Source organism: Mastomys coucha, unplaced genomic scaffold (assembly GCF_008632895.1).
Source record: "Mastomys coucha isolate ucsf_1 unplaced genomic scaffold, UCSF_Mcou_1 pScaffold9, whole genome shotgun sequence".
NCBI classification, from domain to species: Eukaryota; Metazoa; Chordata; class Mammalia; order Rodentia; family Muridae; genus Mastomys; species Mastomys coucha.
In genome coordinates this window covers 64029786-64049983 of record NW_022196915.1, presented here as the reverse complement: position 1 = coordinate 64049983, position 20198 = coordinate 64029786, and the positions used below count along the sequence as shown (strand labels likewise).

The window sequence follows — 20198 nt, the reverse complement described above, 5'->3', positions numbered from 1 at the left end:
TGCTCCTCCTCTCTTCTCTCATTACCTGAGGTGAACTGGACATCACGCGGGTCCTGCCTACCCTCTTGCCTTTAGGTACCCAGAACCGCTCAAGGATCTAAGTGGTCCACATGGCAGGCAAGGACTGTGGGGCTGTTATGGTACCTCGGGGGATTATCTGGCAAACCTTTTCATCATAGGAAGGAGGACACAGAGATTCAAGGGCTTAGAAGACTTTCCTGAGGGGATATGGCTAATTACTGCTTGAGCTGAGATTAGAGCCGGAATCTCTTCAAACCCAGTCAAAAGCATCTGCATCATTTGCTGTTTTGAAGACTGGAGATGAGACTAGGACCACTTCCTCTCATTTAAATGGACAAAGCCAGGCTGCATGGTGGTTGGAACTTTAGAGTCTCTACGCTACAATCAGAATAGTAAGAATAAGGTAATCCTACTACCTCATAATATACGTATATTCTGTATGTTCTAGCTTAAACAGAATCCATGTTAGTGCTGAGTCATTTGAGATCACAGTACTACTCACACACATACACACAAACACACAAACACACAGAGGCACACAGCACGCATGCACACACATGCAGGCGTGTACATACTCACCTACCTCCAAATTAGAAAAGCTTTAGAATGTGTTCTGAACTTACTGCTTTCCAGCCCAATTTCCAACCCCAGTTTTGCTTCCCTCCATGCCTGGTAAATGACAGATATTTCTGCTCAGGACTTGTGTGTGCATTTAACAAACACTGCTAAGATCAGAAGCGTTGTGGTATGTAAAAATGAACAGTGCACATGGCTTGTGTCTCTGGCATAAAATCATTCTGGAAGAACACAAATAAATCTGGTGCACATAGAACAGTTAGGGGTTGTTAGGGAGTCACGTAGAGAGTATGAAGATGGGTGCAGACAGGCCAGGAAATAGCGGAACAGTGTGTGGGTGGGTGAGGGTATGGGTGGGTGGAGAGCATGCCAGAAGTATGCATTTCAGTGTCGAACCGGATAGCCATGTTTCTGTTTGCTATGCTGCCACTGACCTATGAATCTCTTCCGGTAAACTCAAGTTTGCAGTTTTAATGGTATCCTCCCCTGAGCATTTCCGTTCTCCTCAGCCAGCACTGAACTGAAAACATCAGCTGGGGTTTCGCAGTCGGCTGAGAACTGCCCGTTACTGAAATACTACTGAGAACTGAATTACAGTGCTAAGAAGACCCTCCCAAAGAGTGATGGGTAGGTGATAAACCTAAAGGTGGTTGGGAGGTTATGAAGAGGAAGAGTCCAGTCTCAGTGTCTCTGCTGACCTGCATACAACCTTACTAATAGCCTCTAGCCTGGCACAGTGATTTTCAATGAGAGCACAGCCAGCAAGCTTTCTTTGATTTATTTGATTCATTATACATGCAGGCTGAAACCCTGTTACCCACGAAAATTTCCCTCCTCTCTACTGTTTTGAGACAAGGTCTTACTTATCTAGTCTAGGCTGGCCTTATGGCCGTGCCTCAGCCTCCCTAGTGCTGGGATCACGGTGTACCACACACATGGCTATGGGCAGGGTCTGAATAAACTGCTTCAGGTTTTCTTCTCACCTGCTTTGCAGCTCACCCATTGCTTACTAATGCCCTCCCTGCCTCCTCAATCCAGAATCCTTCTGTCTCTTCTAACACCTGTGTCCCTCCTCCATAATCCTCCTCCATAATTCATCACACGCCTGGATAAGTGCTGCAAAGGTACTATGGTGGAAAGTCCATCGGGAGGAGGAGGACTAAAAGACCTCCCAGGAGGATGACCTTACAACTAAGACCTAAAGGGTGAGGAAGATTCCAGCATGCATAGTAAGGGGGAGAGTAAGGTAAGCAGGGACAACCAAATGTATGAAAGCCCAGAGGTGGGAGGGGGCTTTGTTGACCTCAGAAAGGATAAGGCTGGTGAGGATGACCATTGAGTCCGGGGGAAACTGATGCTGAGGCTGGGGAGTGGGGACCACTGGGAAGGGTTAAGAGTACTTCAGGAAGAACGGGAAGCTACCTGGAGGTGGGGGTGGAGGTGGGGCATTCAGATGTCTGTCAGATGGCATGAGAATGGGGAATTGAAAAGGAAAGGCAATAGCTCTTCCCAGAAGCCCCCTCTTCTTCCATGTTGTGAGCAACTCAAGCTTATCCTGGAGTGACCAGCGGGGACTCCTATCTCCCACTTCCCTTGTTGTTAGGCTTGGCCACATGTAGCCTGTTGGGCCCAGGGAGGCGTGCATAGAAACCTTGAACCACTGGACGGCAGGTCTGCAAACATCAATGTCTGTATTTTCCTGTGTGGGAAGCCAACCGGGTTGGTAGAGATTTGGGTTACTCGCAAGTGGACACTATGTCTAACTGACACGTTAGGCAATGCCAAGTGCCTAGGTACCATGAACGTGAGCCGTGGTCATCAAGATGAGACACTTGTGTCGCACGGGGCTAGGCTTTTCAGGTTGAAATGTGGTTGGAAGCCATGTGCCCAAACAGTAGACCTTGATGTGGGGTTTGTTGGTAGCAGGAAGAGTATAAAAAGTGCTTACAAGATGTTAGTCAAAGACTTTATTCAAATGGGAAAGGCAAGCCAGAATCTAAAAGAAAAAGTTGGGAGACTAAAGGCCAGAGCTCAGACATCTGCATTCAAGGGCCATCTCTGACAGCCATGCCCACTTGGCATGAGCTTCCCTGATGGCAACCTCACTGATACCTCAGGCATGAGTGCTTGTCTTGGTGTGTTCCTCTCAACTCAGGCATCAGGCTCCGGGCATCAAGGCTGGATGGCCCGCCCTGAGCTTTATCACTATGAGGCCTATTGATGAAAAACATTGTATCCCGTCTACCTAGTTGTTTCAAATGTGGAGTGAGGGCAGGAAGGCATGGTCTAGTCTTCCAGCCTCGTTTCCACTAGTCCCTATGTAATATCACTGTCAAGAAGAACATGATTCTCTCCTATTCTAACCAGTGGCTGCCCGCCATGGCTTCACAGCTGCTGTCAAGGGCTGAGTCCTTGTAAAAGGAGGCAATAAATAGCATGCCGATGCAGACAGATGGAGAGATGGTTAGAATCCAGTCCCCTGAGCAGAGAGTAAGTGGACAGTAACCACTCTACTGTTGGGGCACGTGGCTTCCAACCTTAGCCCCCACCCCCCAGGAACTGTGCTTCCCATACTGTTTAGTCTTTTTTTTTTCCCCTCTGCCAACCCACTCTTACCTTCTCTCTGGCCACTCATCCACTGCTGCCATTCTCCCTTTCAAAGCTAGAGTCCATATTATTAACTTTCCTTATTCTCCACCTAGCAGTCCTAACTCTAGTGTGGCTGGACGCCCACATTTAGGTCAAAGGCCGTTTGTTCAGTGCCGATGAGTTTTGCTAGTAGGGTACCACTGTGTGAAGTGGAACATGCCTGTTTCCCAGAGTCCTTTTCTTTCAAGGCCGAGTGCTCCTGTACTGGGTATTTGGTCACCTACCAGTTTACATTTGGGGATTCATTGCATGGCACTTACTCTGTGCTGGTACAAAAACTGTAGCTGGCAGCAAAGTTACGTGAGATGCTTTCATACTTAAGATCCTGGCTCAGTCATCCCTCTCTGCCTTCCTACCCTAACAGACAACAGACACATTATCCCTTAGGTTTGTGCGGATGAAGGAGTGGCAGGCATTTGCCACACTAGATCACTGCAAATAATAGTCATCTCCGGAATAAATATGTAAATTGCATGTGTTACTGTCATGTGTGGGTCCCTGCACCTGGAATAGAATGGAGCAGGGGCCCAGGGTGGTGTCACTCAACAGCTTTTTACCAAGTGACAAGACCATCAGCAGCTGAACTACATTGTGCTGCTGTGACATTAACTGCAGACGTGGAGTGCCACAGAAAAAGTTGACGCCCCCCCCCTTTTTTTTGAATAGAGCCCGGGGGTAATTACTGTGACTATTGTTCTATTAGAAAGCTCCATTTATGCTCCTTCATCAATTCAGGATCTCGACATGAAAAATCACGGGCATTAAGTGTTTAAGGCAATTTGCTTTCCAAATGAAGAAAGGACGAAAGTCTATTCTTAATAGAGTCATCGGTGCAGATGGCCAAAGCTCACCTCACTAGGAGTCTGAGGAGTGGGTCTGTGAGTGGTACCTTCTCCCTAAACAGAGCCCGGGGACAAGTTCAAGGCCTGTTCCTGTGGTCAGTTCCAAGAGGATACGGATACATAGGTCTGCCCCGCAGGGGTGGCGTGTGAACTGCGGTGGGTCTGATAAGCCCAGATGCACCTGGCTGCCCTGTCCGCCAGGCACGGTGTTCTGAGGAAAGCTACAGAAACGTTGCTCACCTGGAGAAGTAAGCTCTCAGGGTAGGTCCGTGCTCTTCCACATGCCACAGAACATGAATCGGTTATGAGGTGTGCCATTCAATATGGAGTAAGATGGGAGACTTCCGAACTACTTACCCCCACATGAGAACATAAAATGGGAACAAAAGAAAAGGCCAAACCGTGACAAAAGAGATGGCCCCCAAAGCATTACTTACATTGAGTGAGGATCCCCGTTAAGGCATTTTTAAAATTCTCCTTTGCTTCCTCCATTTCCTGCTCATGGGTAGCCTTTTCGTTCATGAGCCTGCGCACGTGGCTGTTGGCCGACTGAACCATGGAGTAGAACTGGTTTGCCGAGCGCCGATTCACCTCCCCGCGCTCGATCCAGGACAGCAGAACCGTGATAGCCTCGGAGAACTTGCTGTCATCTAGAACAGGAAGGTGAAGGCAAGAAAAAGCCATCTCATCATGTTGTTCTCAAAGTTTGTGAGGTCTCCCCATGTGGCGCTGTCTCTGAACTCGGCAAATTAGCTTTCCTCGGAAGGTGGCTTTGTCATTCCATAGTTTAGCTATCTATTCTCTTCTTCCTCTGGCTCCATGGAACCACCTAGAACTTATTCCGTTGTCTCTCCAGGAGCTGTGCTGGGAGTTCTTAACTATATCCTGCCACCCCATTTTCATATTAAACCTAGACTGTGCTTTAAGGTCGACTCCAAAATCTTATGGACCTATTTGGCCTTCACGGTATTTATCAGAAATGCTAAGTGAGGATCTAATTATTTTTGGTATTTATACAGATAGGTAAGTTAGCATCAACATAATCTTGAAACTTCTTTTGTAATAGGATATACTGTTCCCAAGGCAGACAGGAGAGATAAAGTCACTTATTGTTCTACTGAAATTCGAAAGTAATCTCATTTTCAGTTTGATGTAATGGATTTCATTACAATGAAAATGGAGCGTTTGCTAGTTTTCCACACAAGGGGGTGTGTTCCCTAGTCACCTTTGCTTTGGGGGACTAGCACAAAGTCCATTTGAGCTTGATTTGAGCCTCAGGTGGGAGTAGGAAATGGAGAATCTGTAAATAAATGATAAAGTTTATTTCAAAGAAAACAAATAGGCTTGCTTGTTTGGGGATGGCTGTATGGCTCGGAGGTGGAGGAAGGCAGGTGTGTAGTGATTACGTTAATTACAACTGGAAGGTGTGTGCCACCTCTTACAGCATTAATTGATGTGGCTGTTGCTGAAGGCTCCTTTCATACTTTCCAAGCAAAATCGAGGGGAGAAAACTTCCATTTGTCTGTTTCTACTCTGGCCAAGGTGATATAGGAAAAAGCACCCTGTTTGTCAAGTAAGGAAGACAGACCCTTATTCCTCAGAATAAGCAGTAGCTAGACCTTAATACCAACACTTACCCCCTTACTCCTCCCCTGATCCACAGAGGAGGACTCTCAGAGACACCCCTGGATTGTTGAACAACACACTCCAGGTGGACAGATGGAGCCTCAGAAGGAAATTTTGCTTTTATTTAGCATGAGCTTTTTTCTTTCTAAATCAACCATTGCCTCCCGGTTATCAGTATACTATTTTCGGAGTGCTTTGTGAATCCTGCAGCGTGTTGTCTAAGTTATCTCTACCCTTGTATTTCTGAGTCCTCCCTAGCCAGGTACCATATTTTTAGAAAGGTAGTTACTTGTCCAGAGACATGCTTGGTACAACAGGGCAGAACCACCCCCACCCCCACCCCACCCCATCTGGTTAGGATCCTGTGGAGGAGTGCAGTCTACCTTCTCCAGACTCAAAGGTGCTCTTGCTGATGTAAGACAGGCCATAATATACTGTTTCCTCCTGGACTTAGGGATCAAACGTCCCCAGCAGCCCGCTGATCAAACAGGTGCTCACCTTTGACCCCAAGGAGGTACTGGCAGAGAGGCACACCCACGAGGAGACTCCAGTTTCCTTGCAAGATTTGTTTCTTGAGCACAGAGCAAAATTTTAATACCCGAGCCGACTCACGAAATTGTGTTAACTCTGGGATTTCAGTCTGAGTTCAACCCTCTGTGAACTCCGGCTGCTGTGGTTTCTTATCTCATTTCATGGACCGAAGCGGCTTGTGTTAAGATAAAATCCATCATACAACTTAACATTACACAAAGCCCATGGAGAGGCCCATAATTTAGCATTATGTTTGTGAGAGGCCCACTGTGACTCTTAAGAGTCAGAATAAATTCTGCCTCCCTATACCCTCTCTCCCTCTCTCCCTGCCAATATATGTTAGGAGAATGGACCTCAGGACAGACAGCAGGAATAAACCGGATACTTATAAGAAATCTTTTTTTCCCCTTTAAAAAAAAAATCACAACAGGAAAGGCGACTGACTTCATGAGCTATTTTTTTTTTTTTTTTTTTAACTCAGAAAGAAAAAAGAGGAAGAGTAAGATTGCTCATTTAACTCAGTTTCCCTCCCCTGGTACTCTCTTCTCTAACTCCTGATTGCTAGTTCCTACGTATAATGAGCTTCTACCAGAAAGAACACACTTAAATGGTGAAAGAGCAAAATAAAACAAAACAACAACAACAAAACCACTTGTTTGCTCAGCTTGGAAAGCACATCTTCATGTTCCTCACTGCTATGATTGGGTCTCAGGGTTAAACTTTAGTGACAAGGAACAGTTAGTGAGTAGTGGTCTGACAGAATAGCATCCCGAGGACTGAGCAGGAGAAAGCTCGATACTGAAAATGTAGGTAGCCAGAGAGGCATTCTACCCACTGGTGAGGACAGGCACGCAGAATCCAACCAATGTAAGTGAAGCGTGTAGTTTTGAAAACGCCCAAGTTTACCTTGATTTCTGGACCCTTTGGGGCTGGCAGGCTGATAATGATTGATGTGCTACCGTTCACATTAAATTTAAAACATGTTAGTTGAGGCTCACTTAGAAATGCCAGTCAACATTTGTGGCCATATTAGAAGTGACTTTAATTTATACTTATTAACACCAACTCAGTAACTCCTGTTGGATGGCTACTGGAGCATACTGAGGACGGTCATTTTCAATTCACGACTGTAAATTCAATTTGGTATTCAGTGGAAAGATCACCGAGAAAGCAGAAAACAATATAAACTAATTTAAGCAGGATTTAGATTGCAGCGTTATTAAAGCTATTCATGTGGAAGGAAATTAACGCTGCTCATAAAATCACATCAAAGACGCACTTGGAAGAAAACTTCCAAATGCTCTCCTTGTCCCCGCTTGGGCGTGACTCTGAGCAGAGTGATGTTTAGAAACTGGAGTGCGCAGATGTGCCTTTCCTCAGCAAGAACCTGGGAGACGGCTGTGCTGTGGGGGAGTGTGGACCATTCGCCCATGTCAGATTACTCAGTGTTTCCAGGATGGGTCCTTACCACATCACACCCCTTCCTCTGCCTGGGTTACTGGAAATGTGCTTGCCAGGCTCCCTCCCCCACTGGCATTTTCCTTCCAGCATATCTGTTTGCCAAGCCTATCCGGATAAGCACTGTGGACATGGCCTCTGGGTTTCTGGCTCAAGGAACCTTGTTATTCTCCATCCCATGGCCAGCTGTTACTCCTCCTTCAAGAGTCAGCTTATGTCATCTTTATGAAGGAGATCTCCCTGCCTCCTTGGTGTGAAGTGAGCACATCCTTGCTGTGTTTCTACTGTTCCCTATGAACTCCACTAACATAGTTACTGACATAGGCAGTGATGGCCTTTTTCTGTTATCTCTCACTGAGGGGCTGTTATATAATGAAACTTCCCAAACACACCGCCATCCTCTGGTCACTTTGTTTGTGGAGCATATTTTATCTATTTCTCAAAGACATGTAGTGAGTAATGCTGGGCAAGGCACAAACTCAATGATTGAAAGATGGGAAATTGATATGAAGGACATTTAATTTTGTGCTCAAGAGGATTTATACATACGCCATTGTCCACCAGAGGTAAAGGCTCTCATCGTAGAGGAACAGGCCTCTGAGGTCATGAGCATTGGGGATGAAAGTTCAGAGTGGGCTAGAAAGGTGGCTCAGCGGTTAAGAGCACTGGCTGTTCTTCCAGAGGTCCCGAGTTCAATTCCCAGCAACCACATGGTGGCTCACAACCATCTGTAATGGGACCTGATGCCCTCTTCTGAGATGTAGTTGTACATGCAGACAGAGCACTCATATACATAAAGTAAATAAAACTTAAAATAAAAAACCAAGAAGGAAGGGAGAGGGCAAGAGAAAGAGAAACAGAGAGAGAGAGAGAGAGAGAGAGAGAGAGAAGAGAAAGTTACAAGTGATGTTGGACATTCTAGGAGAGGCAGAAAGTACCTGTAACAGCCAAATATCTGACTGGATTCTCTGTTAAAAAAATGTTTTGGAAAACATGTGTAATTTGGGGAAGGTAATACCAGTTTGTTAGCTTTGGAAGGCTAAGTAAGTAATTGTAATTCCTATCTTTTTTCTCTCAGTGACCCCAGCTGAATCTATGCCATCTTGCTCTACGTCTGGTTATTTCCGACTTGGTGTGACCTCTTCTCCATGTTTGGTGAACACCTGCTACACAGTTGACATTAAAATTGCCCACAGGTTAACCTGCTATTCAAAGTCTGCAAGCCAAAGCATACTTGAGAGCTTGCTAAAAACACAGACTCAGCTTTACTCCGAATCCCCCAACTGTGACTGTGCTTCACCCCTTACATACAATTGGAAGTCTCAGACACACTGCAAGAAATGACACGAGGAAAGCCGAGTAACATGGTTAGATGCTAAGCTAAGTTAAGAGGTAACAGGAACCTGAAATGGAAAGGAGTAACTAAAATTTAAGTGAATTTTGAAAGGATTTGATGTGATTTTTATGAGCTTTGCAAGTGTCTGACTCTAAATCCCCATTTTCAATAAAAGAATAATTCTCACTGTGAACGGGAAGGAGAGAAGTTACCTCGGAACTGGAATGGGGCATAGAGATCAATGCACATCTTCTCAGAGCTGCCAACCCCACCCCCCCCTTTTGCCTTCATTGGGTTGTATACTTTGCTCTGTCTTTGACTAGACTATGTTGCAGCTCTGAAGAGAAAACATAAACTGTGGAACTGAACAGTGCAAATAATTCTCTGTATTATGCATGGGATTTCTGTCCAGTAGGAATTTAAATCTTTGTAAAGTAAATTACATGAGGAATTTCCAGCTACTGTCATAGTTAGCAATCAGTATGTGATTATTTCTTAGAGGGGGAAAAAGTGTTGTGGAATATCTTTTGAATATTTTTCTTTCTGTTCAATCATGGAAGTGCTCTTATTGTTCTTTTATAGACTCAGATATAAATAAAGGCACAATGCCCACTTAAGTTTCTTATCCTATGCCCACAGCCTGTCTTTGATCTTCCTGTTGTTCACAAATCCAGGGCTAAATCTACCCTTGGTGCACAGGGGCAAGAGAAACTACCCATCAGTCTGGTGCTTGTCCCCCACTGTGATCCACATACCATTCCCGTTAAAATGTACCAAGCACCCCCACCTTCTGCAGGCTGGGAGGCTCAGGTGTGATGCTAGTGTCCACCATGCCTCCAAAACAGTGTGCTTCTGGGCTTAAGAATCTGTGGCAGAGAAATCAGAGCCATGTTGCAAACACAAACTGGGCATGTTCCAACAGTATCATTGAACTCCTGAATTAATGAAGAAGCGGCAAGGCGTTAAAACTGATTCAAAGGAGAATTTGGCCTATAGAAGTCTTTGGTTTTTTGGCTGCTTAACTGTGTACCAGTTAACCATAACAGCATATAAAGGCTACACAAGTGGTTAGTGCTCCCCTCTGCCCCAACACAATTTCCTCAATTACTCAGTGTTCCTAAAATGTGCAGATTAAGAGGGTCATATACAAGTGTACTGGTTATTCCCCCTGCAGGGCCAAGGAAAATGTTTCTAAATGAAATGGCCTCTCTTGCTTCCATGAAGGTCAATAACAACCCCCCCAAAAGTGCTTCTGGGGAGGCTCCCTGTGCTTCATATTGTCCTTGCCTAAAGAAAGAGGTCTGGCTGTTAGCTAATGGAATGTCCACTTGGCTCATAGTATTATTGATTTTTACTTTCATAGAACCATAAATATTGACAAGCATCTCCAGAATGCCAGCCACACTTTCACACCTACCCACAGATGCCAGGCAGCATACTCTATGCAAATATGAGCCTAGTCCTTTGAAAATTATGAGCGCAATTCTAGGGATTCTCAGTTCTCAGTGACATATGAGGAGATTCCCAAGGGCATTGATTATAGAATTTGGTCGGAAGTTCATGTGATGCAAAGAGCGAGTCTTCCTAGTGTACCATTGTGTGCATCTTTCCAAGTGGGAGAAAGTACTGAAAAACTTTTAAAATGTTCTTGCCCAACGAAATCTCCAGTGAATGAAGATATAATGCTTCCTCGTGGTCAAATCAATCTCTTCCTTGTGCGGCCCAGACCCTAGGCCCCTTCAGGGCTGTTTGGTCCGTGTTAGAAACACTAGAATTCATTATCTCATCTGTCTGGTGCCACTGTTTCCAATAAAGTGTAATTATGGTGCTATTGAGCCCCTTCTTGCTCTCCCAAGGCCATGCCATAAACTTCAGGTCCCTGCACAGTTACTTCCCAGTCAGTCTTCATTAAGTTGAATTGTCTCACAACAATGTCTATTTAATCAGCAGGGTACCCACTGATTTTCTGTTTTAGAATTTGTATTAATGAAACCAATGGCTGGCGACTCTCTTCCTTAGACACTACTCCACAGTTATAACTCTAGCATTTCCTCTGGCTTCGGGAAGCCAGGCAGCCGGTGAGGTGAATGGGGAGCTGTGGTCCCCAAAGATGCCCCCTTCTTTCATGCTTGTGACATCACTGGCTTGGCTGTCTCCTGTAGTTGCCACTCACTATAATGCATACTGCTGCTAATAGCATTTGTATGTACCACAGTTCACTGTTCTAAGGAGCAAGTGCAGGATGATCTGTCCTTTCTTTCATTACTCAAGAAATGACCCAGATTCTAGGAGGCAGGATCTGCCATGGGTTTTCTCTTCCCCCAGTACCTAGCACTAGTACCCGGTATCTGGTATTTGTAAAACACGTAAGCAAATACTTCTTCCTTGATTGGCAGCAGGCTGAACATAATCACTTCCCTGACTTCCAGCCACGCGTGGGAGCTCTAGTGGCCAGAAATGCAATATGCCCACAGATTCAGATAGTTGGAGAAGAGAGAGAGAGGAATTCATGTGCCCAGCACCTACTGTGTGCAACTAACTGTGTGGAAAGCCTTGCAGGTCATAATAAAGGTTTGACTGATACAGATGTAGCTGAATGTGGATGATCTTCAAAACAAAATTACAAGAATAAACACGATTGGTGTAAAATAGGAGAAAAATATCTAATAAACCTAGGATGGCAAGGTTTCTCACAGGAGGAAAAAAAAATATCAAATCCAATTAGGTCTCTTCAGATTCTTTCTGACACAGGTTTCTGTACCTTCCGAGTTGACTGAATTTTATATCCCCGCATCAATGAAATCATCTTCAGGGAAATGGTTTCCTTAGCTCCTCCTGCCTGGCTTTACAGTGTTAGAAGGAGCAGAGAGTGGATTTCCTCTTGGAGGCAGCCAATTTCCTAAGCAATTAAATGATGTTTATATTCCAAACTCTGTGCTTGGGTTGAAATTGTCAAGCTTGATATTACCTGACTCTTGCCTAAGAAGTATCTGCAGCTAGTTCGCTCTACTGTAAGAGCTATCTATTAAAATTTCCAATCTGTTCTCTCCTCAAGGGATCACACAGTACTTGGCAAAGGCACCGCTTCCGAATTCTGCAAATTATACTCATCTATATAAATATACATTTTTGAAATGGCAAGGCTCACAAATTACTCCAGCAAATTGACATCCCAATCTGCTATCCTCCAAAAGTAGAGGCAAATGCCATGTACCTTATACATGCAATTGGCACTTTTGATGTTGGCTTCATAGAAATAACATAACGTTAGGTGCCAGACCTTCATGAAATTCCTCCATGCAGCACAGAACTAAGGTGTAGTCATGACTGAACCCATCTTAAGAGTCTCACACTCTAGGGACTAAGCTACCTGGGGGAGAAAACAGACCAGTGTGGTACCGCCAAATTCACTTGATGTTTGCAAAAGAGGGATTTATTCCAATGAGTGTTTCTGGTTATATCTTTCTCATTCTGGACTCTCATAATAGTTTCTAGGCTGAATTTACATTGAATATGCTTTCTCTTTGTAGGGGTAGCCTCTGTCTGTATATTTGTGCCTATATTATGCTCCTTGGAGCATCTGAGTCAGCAGGTAGTACTCAGTAAATGGAGAGAGTCAATTCAGTGGCAACAGTAACTAATTAGGAGTCCTCAGATCCAACAGGGACGATGGCTAGAAGGCTATTCCCTACCTTTTAGATAAAGCATAGAATGCCATTTCTGATCTTCCAAAAATTGGTAATTTTCTTCAGGAAGACTATCCCATCCATTTAAGACACTGCCAATAATACATGAGGTAGGTTCTTACATTCCCCCCATCCCCTGACTCCCACCAAGAACCAATCACAACTCTCCTTTCATCAGAAATCTATGAAGCCATCTCCTCACTGTTTACAGGGCACAACCAAACTCAGGAAATAGCCTTGGGGCTTCACCATCTGGCTGAGCCACTCTCCAGCTTCATCTTGCTTTAGGAACCAGTGCCCACACCAAATCCTTTGTTTCCTATGCATCTTTGTTCTTAGGGCTCCAGGCTCTGGTTAGATTGCCTCTGAGAACCTTTCTAACTTGGGAGAAAGATCTCTTGTTCATACCAGCAAGTTTAAATCCTGCCTGCTCTGTGAAGGTATTCTCGACCCCTTCCCTGCTGAAGCTTTGGGAATGCCAGCAAGTGTAACCAGAGGCCTTCAGCTTTGCTGGCAGTCACTCGTTTACTTGTACATACCTGCCTGTGGCAACAGTGACCCACTATGGCCCTGTCAGTAGCCAGCACCCTCAGGAGTACTAATCACCACCTACCACTGGCTTATAAAATGCCAGTCATGAAAACAGTCATGTAAGATATAAAACAGCCATATAAATAAAATAGATGTTATTCAGCTCATTCACTTTGGTCACTTTGGTCAGCCCTAAACCCCAACACAGACACCCATGTGTGCATCCCTCCCCAACCCCCATACACACACTAATTTCAAAAGCTGGCTTCCTGATCATCACTGAAGTTCAGCAGGTCTGGTCCTTATTTCTTTGGATCCTTATTTTCCTCACACTCAAACCCAGGGAAGCCCCTGGCAGAAATTCAAGACATAGTTCTCTATTGTTACTCATCTGTAGGTGTGAGAAGGGTTCTTTCGACTCCATCTTTAAGACCGGGGACCTCAGCACTTGGGAGGACGAGGCAGGTGGATTTCTGAGTTTGAGGCCAGTCTGGTCTAGACATCATGTTTAAGATGTCTGGGAAAAACTTTTAGTGTCTAGTGGACCTTCGTGGTCCACAGAACTCAGAGAACACAAGAAAATGTCAACTTATCTGTGAGGCCACTGCCCTGGCTTACTAAGTAAGCACAGTCTGGGGACCACAGGCTGCTGCTGGGATTGAGGATGCCCGCCCTTCCAGTCTTCATACAGAGAGTCTGACTCGACCATGGCTCTATCCCTAGCATGATGATGGAACTGGAGGGGCTGCAGATCCTAGCTCACTTCCACTCACATGGAGACTACACACAAGGATCTGGCATCTGGGGAACTCCTTTCTCCTTCATCTATTGGTGGCTAAGATGAAGGTGAAGGCTCCAATGGGAGCCCCCCCCCCATATCCCCTCCCCTTTACCTTTCAGTTTTTCAGCCAGCAGGGCAGCTTCGTGCTCCGAGTAGTGCATTATGGCGGGCGGTGAGGGAGGCCGCAGTCTGTCCTCTTCCAGTTTGCGTCTATGCCGCTCCTCCCGGGCCCGCATCCTTTGCTTGCATTCCCACTCGTAAAAGTCATCCCTGGCCTGGGCAAAATCCACGTGCAGGCGGCCAGAATCCTTTTTATCCGTGCTCGACCCTAATCGCATTCGGTAACCTAAAAGCAGTGGAAAACCAGGTCACTTCAGGTCAGGGGACACATTGCCCACAGGTTAAGCAACCATGCACTTTTCTGCCTTTGGCCTCCAGAGAGAAGATTCTTTTGCCTCTAGGGGATGGAAAGCGGATATCCTTCTAAAAAGTTAATCATGAAGCACAGATGTGGAGGTAAATATACCCCCCAACCCCCAGATACTTGTCCAGAGGGCCCTCATAGTACTCAAGTTGCATCACCAACCTGGCCACTCTTTCCTCCATTTGACTTGGGGCGGGGGTGGGGGGAGTCTTGCTTTTTGTTTTTAATGTTCTATAACTCTATTGCATTCGCACTCTTGAATTCTTTTTCAAAGAGGCAGGGTATGAGTAAATAAAGAGCATCTATGATATTTGAAGGGGCCTGCAAAGTAAATTTCAGAACTTTACTCGGAGCCTATTGATTCATTCCCCTAGCCAACACTACCATTCAGGCTTTCTCTCTGCCACTACCAAAGCCACAATTACCAGGGCAATTTTGCAATGCAGTTTTATTTCTACTTATCCTCTGGGGCATGCAGGAGAACATGTTACCTTCAATCAAGAGGCCCCATAGCACCTCATCAAGCCTGCAGGACCACACAAATTGTCCGTGCAATCTTTGAAGGCCACAGGAGGCTTGTGCAAGAGCCCAGAGCTAGGCCAGAAAGAAAAGGGGGGAGGGGGGAATCTCTAGGGGGAAGGGAAAATTTACTGGGAGCTACCCATCTTATAGAGACTGGGGATGAGGGATGGGAGAGGTCGTGAGAGGTCAACACAGGGCTGGATGCTGCCAGCCAGCCTAACTTCAAATTTAGAAGAATTGACAGCAAGGAGGTTTTCAGTTTCAAGTACTCAGATTTTCACAACATCAAATGGAGTCTTAGCAGGAGCATATCTGGTGGGGGCTGCTAGAGGAAGGGAGCAAAATTAAGCACCTTTGCCTTGCAAGGGATTTGCAAATGAGATGCAACAGAGAAGAGCTAGGCTGCGCTGTACCCTGTCCTGGTACATTTCAATGGCTATTCACAGGATTTGGGTTAAAGCTCAGCCACAAATCCTCCCCTTCCCGCCCCCCACCCCCAGTGGAAGCCGGCTTTTCCCCCAGCAGGGTGCTTCACACTTTTGAAAAGTTACAAATGGGCTTGCTACAGATCTCATTCGATAGAAATCTCTTCCAGTTTTGAACAGGATCGTGAAAACAGAGCCATCCCCATCCCGGATGAAAATAGCCACCCACCCGTGAACGGGATTAATGGCGTCTTGGTGGTGGGCTGTGGAAAGTGAAATCAGCAGGTCGTGTCCTGGCTAGTTGTCTGAGTTGGTCAAAACAACTTTCTCTGCTCATATTCCAGAGAATCACTCTCTATAACATTTCTGGTCCTCTTTCATCAGAACATCGTCATTACAGCCTTAAAAGACTCTTGATGAGGCGGAGGCTAAACTTAGCCTGGCCCTCAAATGTGAAAGTGCTCCTAAAATTAGGCTTTCCAGCTGGGCTTGCAGGAAATTACACAGGGGGGGACTGGGGGTGGGGTGAGGGGGGCAACCTTCTCTCCTTCCTGCCCCTTCCCCCAACAGCTAGGGTTTCAGACCTTCTCAGCTGCAGAGACCACCCACCCTGGCAAAACTGGAGACTTCCCTGTACCCTGGCAGTGAAGGCTTGAAATGGGTGGGGCCTGTTTCCTCCTGCGTCAAAAGAGCTACCAGGAAGCGGCAAAGTTTGTCTATATTTCCCTCCATATGTCTGTATTTGGCACTGTTCATCTTTGTTAGGGTCTTCTGAGTTTTTTGTCTGGTCTAAACATTGGCTTGTGTAAGTGTTGAAAAGGACATTCACCTACCCACTTCTTCAATCACGCAGGATGAAAGTTACTGTCTAACGGATGAGGAATAGTTTGATTGAGTGTCGTGACTAATAACCCAGGTTTCCAGGCAGGCACTGGTGGGAAAGCAGCATCTGTCCTTTATTCTGGTCAGGCTAGTTTTGTTAAGAACAGTCTGACACCGAGAGGTTCCCACGGTGTGCTTCATAGCCATGTGACTAACCTCACCTAGGAGTCCTGCCGGTAAACTGACTATTTCACCCACAGGTGGAGGTAGTATGATAGATTCTCTGGGTTAGGGAGGTGGAAAGCCACGCCCTACTGTCTCCAGGATCCCCTGTGGTCCTGGAGACCACAGTTGGGTGCTGTGCGTGCTGTAAGATATCTTTATTCATTTCCACCTGGTGGAACGTTCAGACTTTAAATTTCCTCATTGAGAGCTTAAGTACAGAAAGGGACTTAACATTCTCTGGATCCCCATCTTGGGCAAGAAGGTCTCTGAGGCATTGAGATAACTTCAACCTGTCAGGGGTTCACACAGAATGAAAGGCAGTAGAGACTGGCTGCAGATCATCAGGAAAACCTAGAGTGGGGGCTGGGGGTGGAATCTACCTCTTTTACTTGATTCATTCTTTTTTCCTTCCTTCTTTCCTTCCTTCCTTTTCTTTGTTTTCTTTCTTTTTAAAGATTTATTTATTTATTATTACTTATTATTTATTATTAAGTACACTGTCTTCAGACAGTGCCCAGAAGAGGGCATCCGATCTCATTACAGATGGCTGTGAGCCACCATGTGGTTGCTGGGATTTGAACTCAGGACCTTTGGAAGAGCAGCCAGTGCTCTTAACCGCTGAGCCATTTCCCACCCCAGGTTACCTCCTTTCCGCGTCATGTAGGCGGTCTGCAGGGTGGCAGAGGCACAAATGTCGCAGGAGGAGAAGCAAAGGGCAACGAGGGGGAATCTACAACTAAATACTTCTAAAGTCCCATGTTAACATTAGCCTCAGTGCCCTTTAGTTTGACTGAGGTTCTGTGCACTGACTCCCATTCTTCTCCTGACAGATACCCACAGAGCAGAAGGCAACCTTAGGTAGGCTCAGCTTCCTTTTACATTTGTAAGACACTCCCGAAGCCTGGTCCTAAGGACCATGATGGTAGAACAGGCAGCCGAGCGAGCAAGTGTGTGAGGACACAGGGCCTATCACAGGCCCCTGCAAGGAGGGGATCTTGCTTCACTATCCCTGGGGTGAAGATTTTAAATGCACTTTTAAGAAACTGAAATTATTCCAAGAGAGTACTTTACTCCCCCCAGAGGATTACATCCAATAATAATAATGGCCCTCAGTACTCAAAATATTGCTTTTCATCTAATACGCACTTGAGAACATTAATTAGAAACTCTGTGGAATTCCTGGAGACTGGATGGTAGACAAACCTGCCTGTGGAGAGGCAGAGGCTTAACAAAGAGCTCATGGCAGCCCAGTTGAAAAGTGAATGCCTCCTTCCCCAGCCCCCAAACTACCAGGCAAAAGCGACAGGACAGAATGCTGAGTAAACCCCTGATTCTAAAGCGAGGTACCAGAGAGGTAAATGGCTTTGTCAACCATGAATTCCTCTGCAAAGCGAATGTGACAGAAATTCTTCTTGCTCTTCCGGATGGCTGTGATATCTCCGCACTGCTCAAAGACTTCTTGAATAATCTCTTCCGTAGCATTTTCTGGTAGCCCTCCTACAAACACAGTCTTACACCCTGGAGGTCGTTCTCTTGTGGAAGGAGGTGGAAGATCTAATATCAGAATGAAACAGAGTTTTGTCTTTGATCGATTGGCTCTTTACCAGGTTCACAGGGCAAAAGTTAAACTTGTAGAGTTTTCTCCAGACTGAGGCATAGTCAATTTTTACAATAACTTATGCCCCCCCATGCCCACTGCTACCCCCCTTTCCCCTCCCCCATGTTTCCTGATCTTCTTCCCTCCCGCCTCCCAACCTTTATTTCTCACGTTCATTTCTGCACAGAGTGGCTGTGCTTGTCCAAGAAGAAGATAACACGTGTTAGCATAATTTCATTTTTTTTCTTTCATACCCAGACACCCAGAAGAAGAAAAAGAGGAGGGAGAGAGTGTCACAAGTACAAAGCGTGATGAAATGACACATGATGAAAAGCCCCGGCTTGCTGCTGCTTTGTCTTCTTGCCAGATAAAGGGGCAGCATCGCGGACCAGGGGAGACTGGGGGGAGACACAGCCCAGGAGAGCATGCAACAATACTCACCTGGCTGCAAAGATGCTGAGTCTGGGAAAAGCCTTGGTTATAATTCACATTTAAATGAGCACACTGTTAAATTTTGAGGAGGCTGTGTGAAAAGATAGTGTACGCTGTCACAACATTTTGCCTAGTTTGTATGTAGATTACTATAGCTATCTCCTGACACGTCCAGTTCGAATAGGCAACACTGATTAATATGAATTTTTTTTAAAAAAAAATTTCCAGCTATTTAAGCCTATAAACTCAGTATCAGAGGCTAAATTAATCAAATATATAGGTCCTTCAAGTGAACCTGATTTGGTCCAGAAATTCTGAGATGCATGTGCCTCCCGCCTCTCACCTTTCCCCCAAATTACCACCTGCCAGATTAATTCACGGTTCTATCTAGTAAAACACGCTGGAGACTTTTGCTCCCATTTGTGGAGGTGGATAGAGAAGCTGATAAAGTTCACATGATGCTTTCCAGAAAATGCTAGTTCCGCTGCACTCGGGGGGAGATTCTTAGTGTTACAGATAAACTCTCAGAGCTCACTGGCTTCAAGGTATCTATTCAGTGGCTGGATAGCTGCGTGGACACATTCTTGGGTTCCTGTCCTAATGTAGACACAGAGCCTTGGGTAGAAGGTCGCACATCTGAAAATGAATACAATGTTATTTCCAAAGAAAAAGCAATGTGAAGAGCAGATGCTTCTCATTTCCACTTACTTGGATTTTGGGGGAAAAGAGTACAGCTTTTGCAGTGGATTATTTCCTTGACGACGGCCACTTCCGTTGGGGGTGGGGGTGGTACCAGCCCCAGGCCGGGTATCATCGGGTTAATGGGGGTGATCCCAGTCATCATGTTGAGGCTTGGATCGAAGCCCGGCACACAGATTGAGTCTGCAAAAGCACACAAGACAACATGTTGGCTAGACATTGTTCACGCCATTGTTGGTTCTGTTTGTATTACTGTCTCCCACGGATTGGTTGACTTTACATTTCCTTTCTCGGGAGTTTCTCTTGGCATACAATGTGGTATTACAGAAAGCTATTCTGGAAGGGTAAAGGAGAGAAAGTGTACAATGTAGAACCTACAACTCTAGAAAAAGGAAGTTATATTAAAATATTAGCGTGGCAGAACAGAACACAGCATATTAAAGCGTGAAGACGTGCGCCATGAAGCTCTGCGATTACGGGGAATGCAATTTTCTGTTTCTCTATGTTAGGGCATTGTTTACACTGCCTTATGATTTAGAATGTGGAAAGAACATTTGACACTGAAGTGCCTCGAGAATGGAATTGTCAGCCTACTTTTATCAAAAGTCCCTTCTGGCCCCAGTGACTTACGTTTGGGGAAGTCTGATTCATATGTACATGCTTTGTAATGATCATCCGGGTCCCACCTAGCCCGTTCCTCCTAGGGGGAGAGCCTGACACGAGAGAATGAGCATAATAGTTGTGGCTGGGTTAGAGACATGCAGGTGTAAAATTAGCTGTATATATTTCTGAATCCTATTATATAATCATACTTTCTTCCCTTTTACTCTATCAATAAACATTTGGCCCACCCTTCTAAAATTTTTTTGTGCCTTGTATCAAAAACAACCACAAAACTAAACAGAGCCAAAGAGGATAGATTTTTTTTTTCCATATAAAATGCTGTATTGATTTCCAAGTGTGACGATGAAGCAAATAATGTCAAAGGTGATATACCAGGATTTTAAAAAGATAA

General features: G+C 45.4%; 1 protein-coding gene across 14 annotated transcripts in view; it reads right to left on the bottom strand.

The window, feature by feature from the left end:
• The window catches only part of Enox1 (ecto-NOX disulfide-thiol exchanger 1), a 569119-nt gene that overhangs the window by 135446 nt on the left and 413475 nt on the right, over positions 1–20198 (bottom strand). For all 14 annotated transcript variants that reach the window (XM_031363000.1, XM_031362997.1, XM_031362998.1 and 11 more), the window contains 4 exons: positions 19193–19366; positions 17803–18009; positions 14150–14383; positions 4526–4738 (listed from right to left, as the gene is read on the bottom strand). In XM_031363000.1, coding sequence (XP_031218860.1) covers positions 4526–4738; positions 14150–14383; positions 17803–18009; positions 19193–19366 — 828 coding nt within the window. The remainder of the gene's footprint in view (positions 1–4525; positions 4739–14149; positions 14384–17802; positions 18010–19192; positions 19367–20198) is intronic.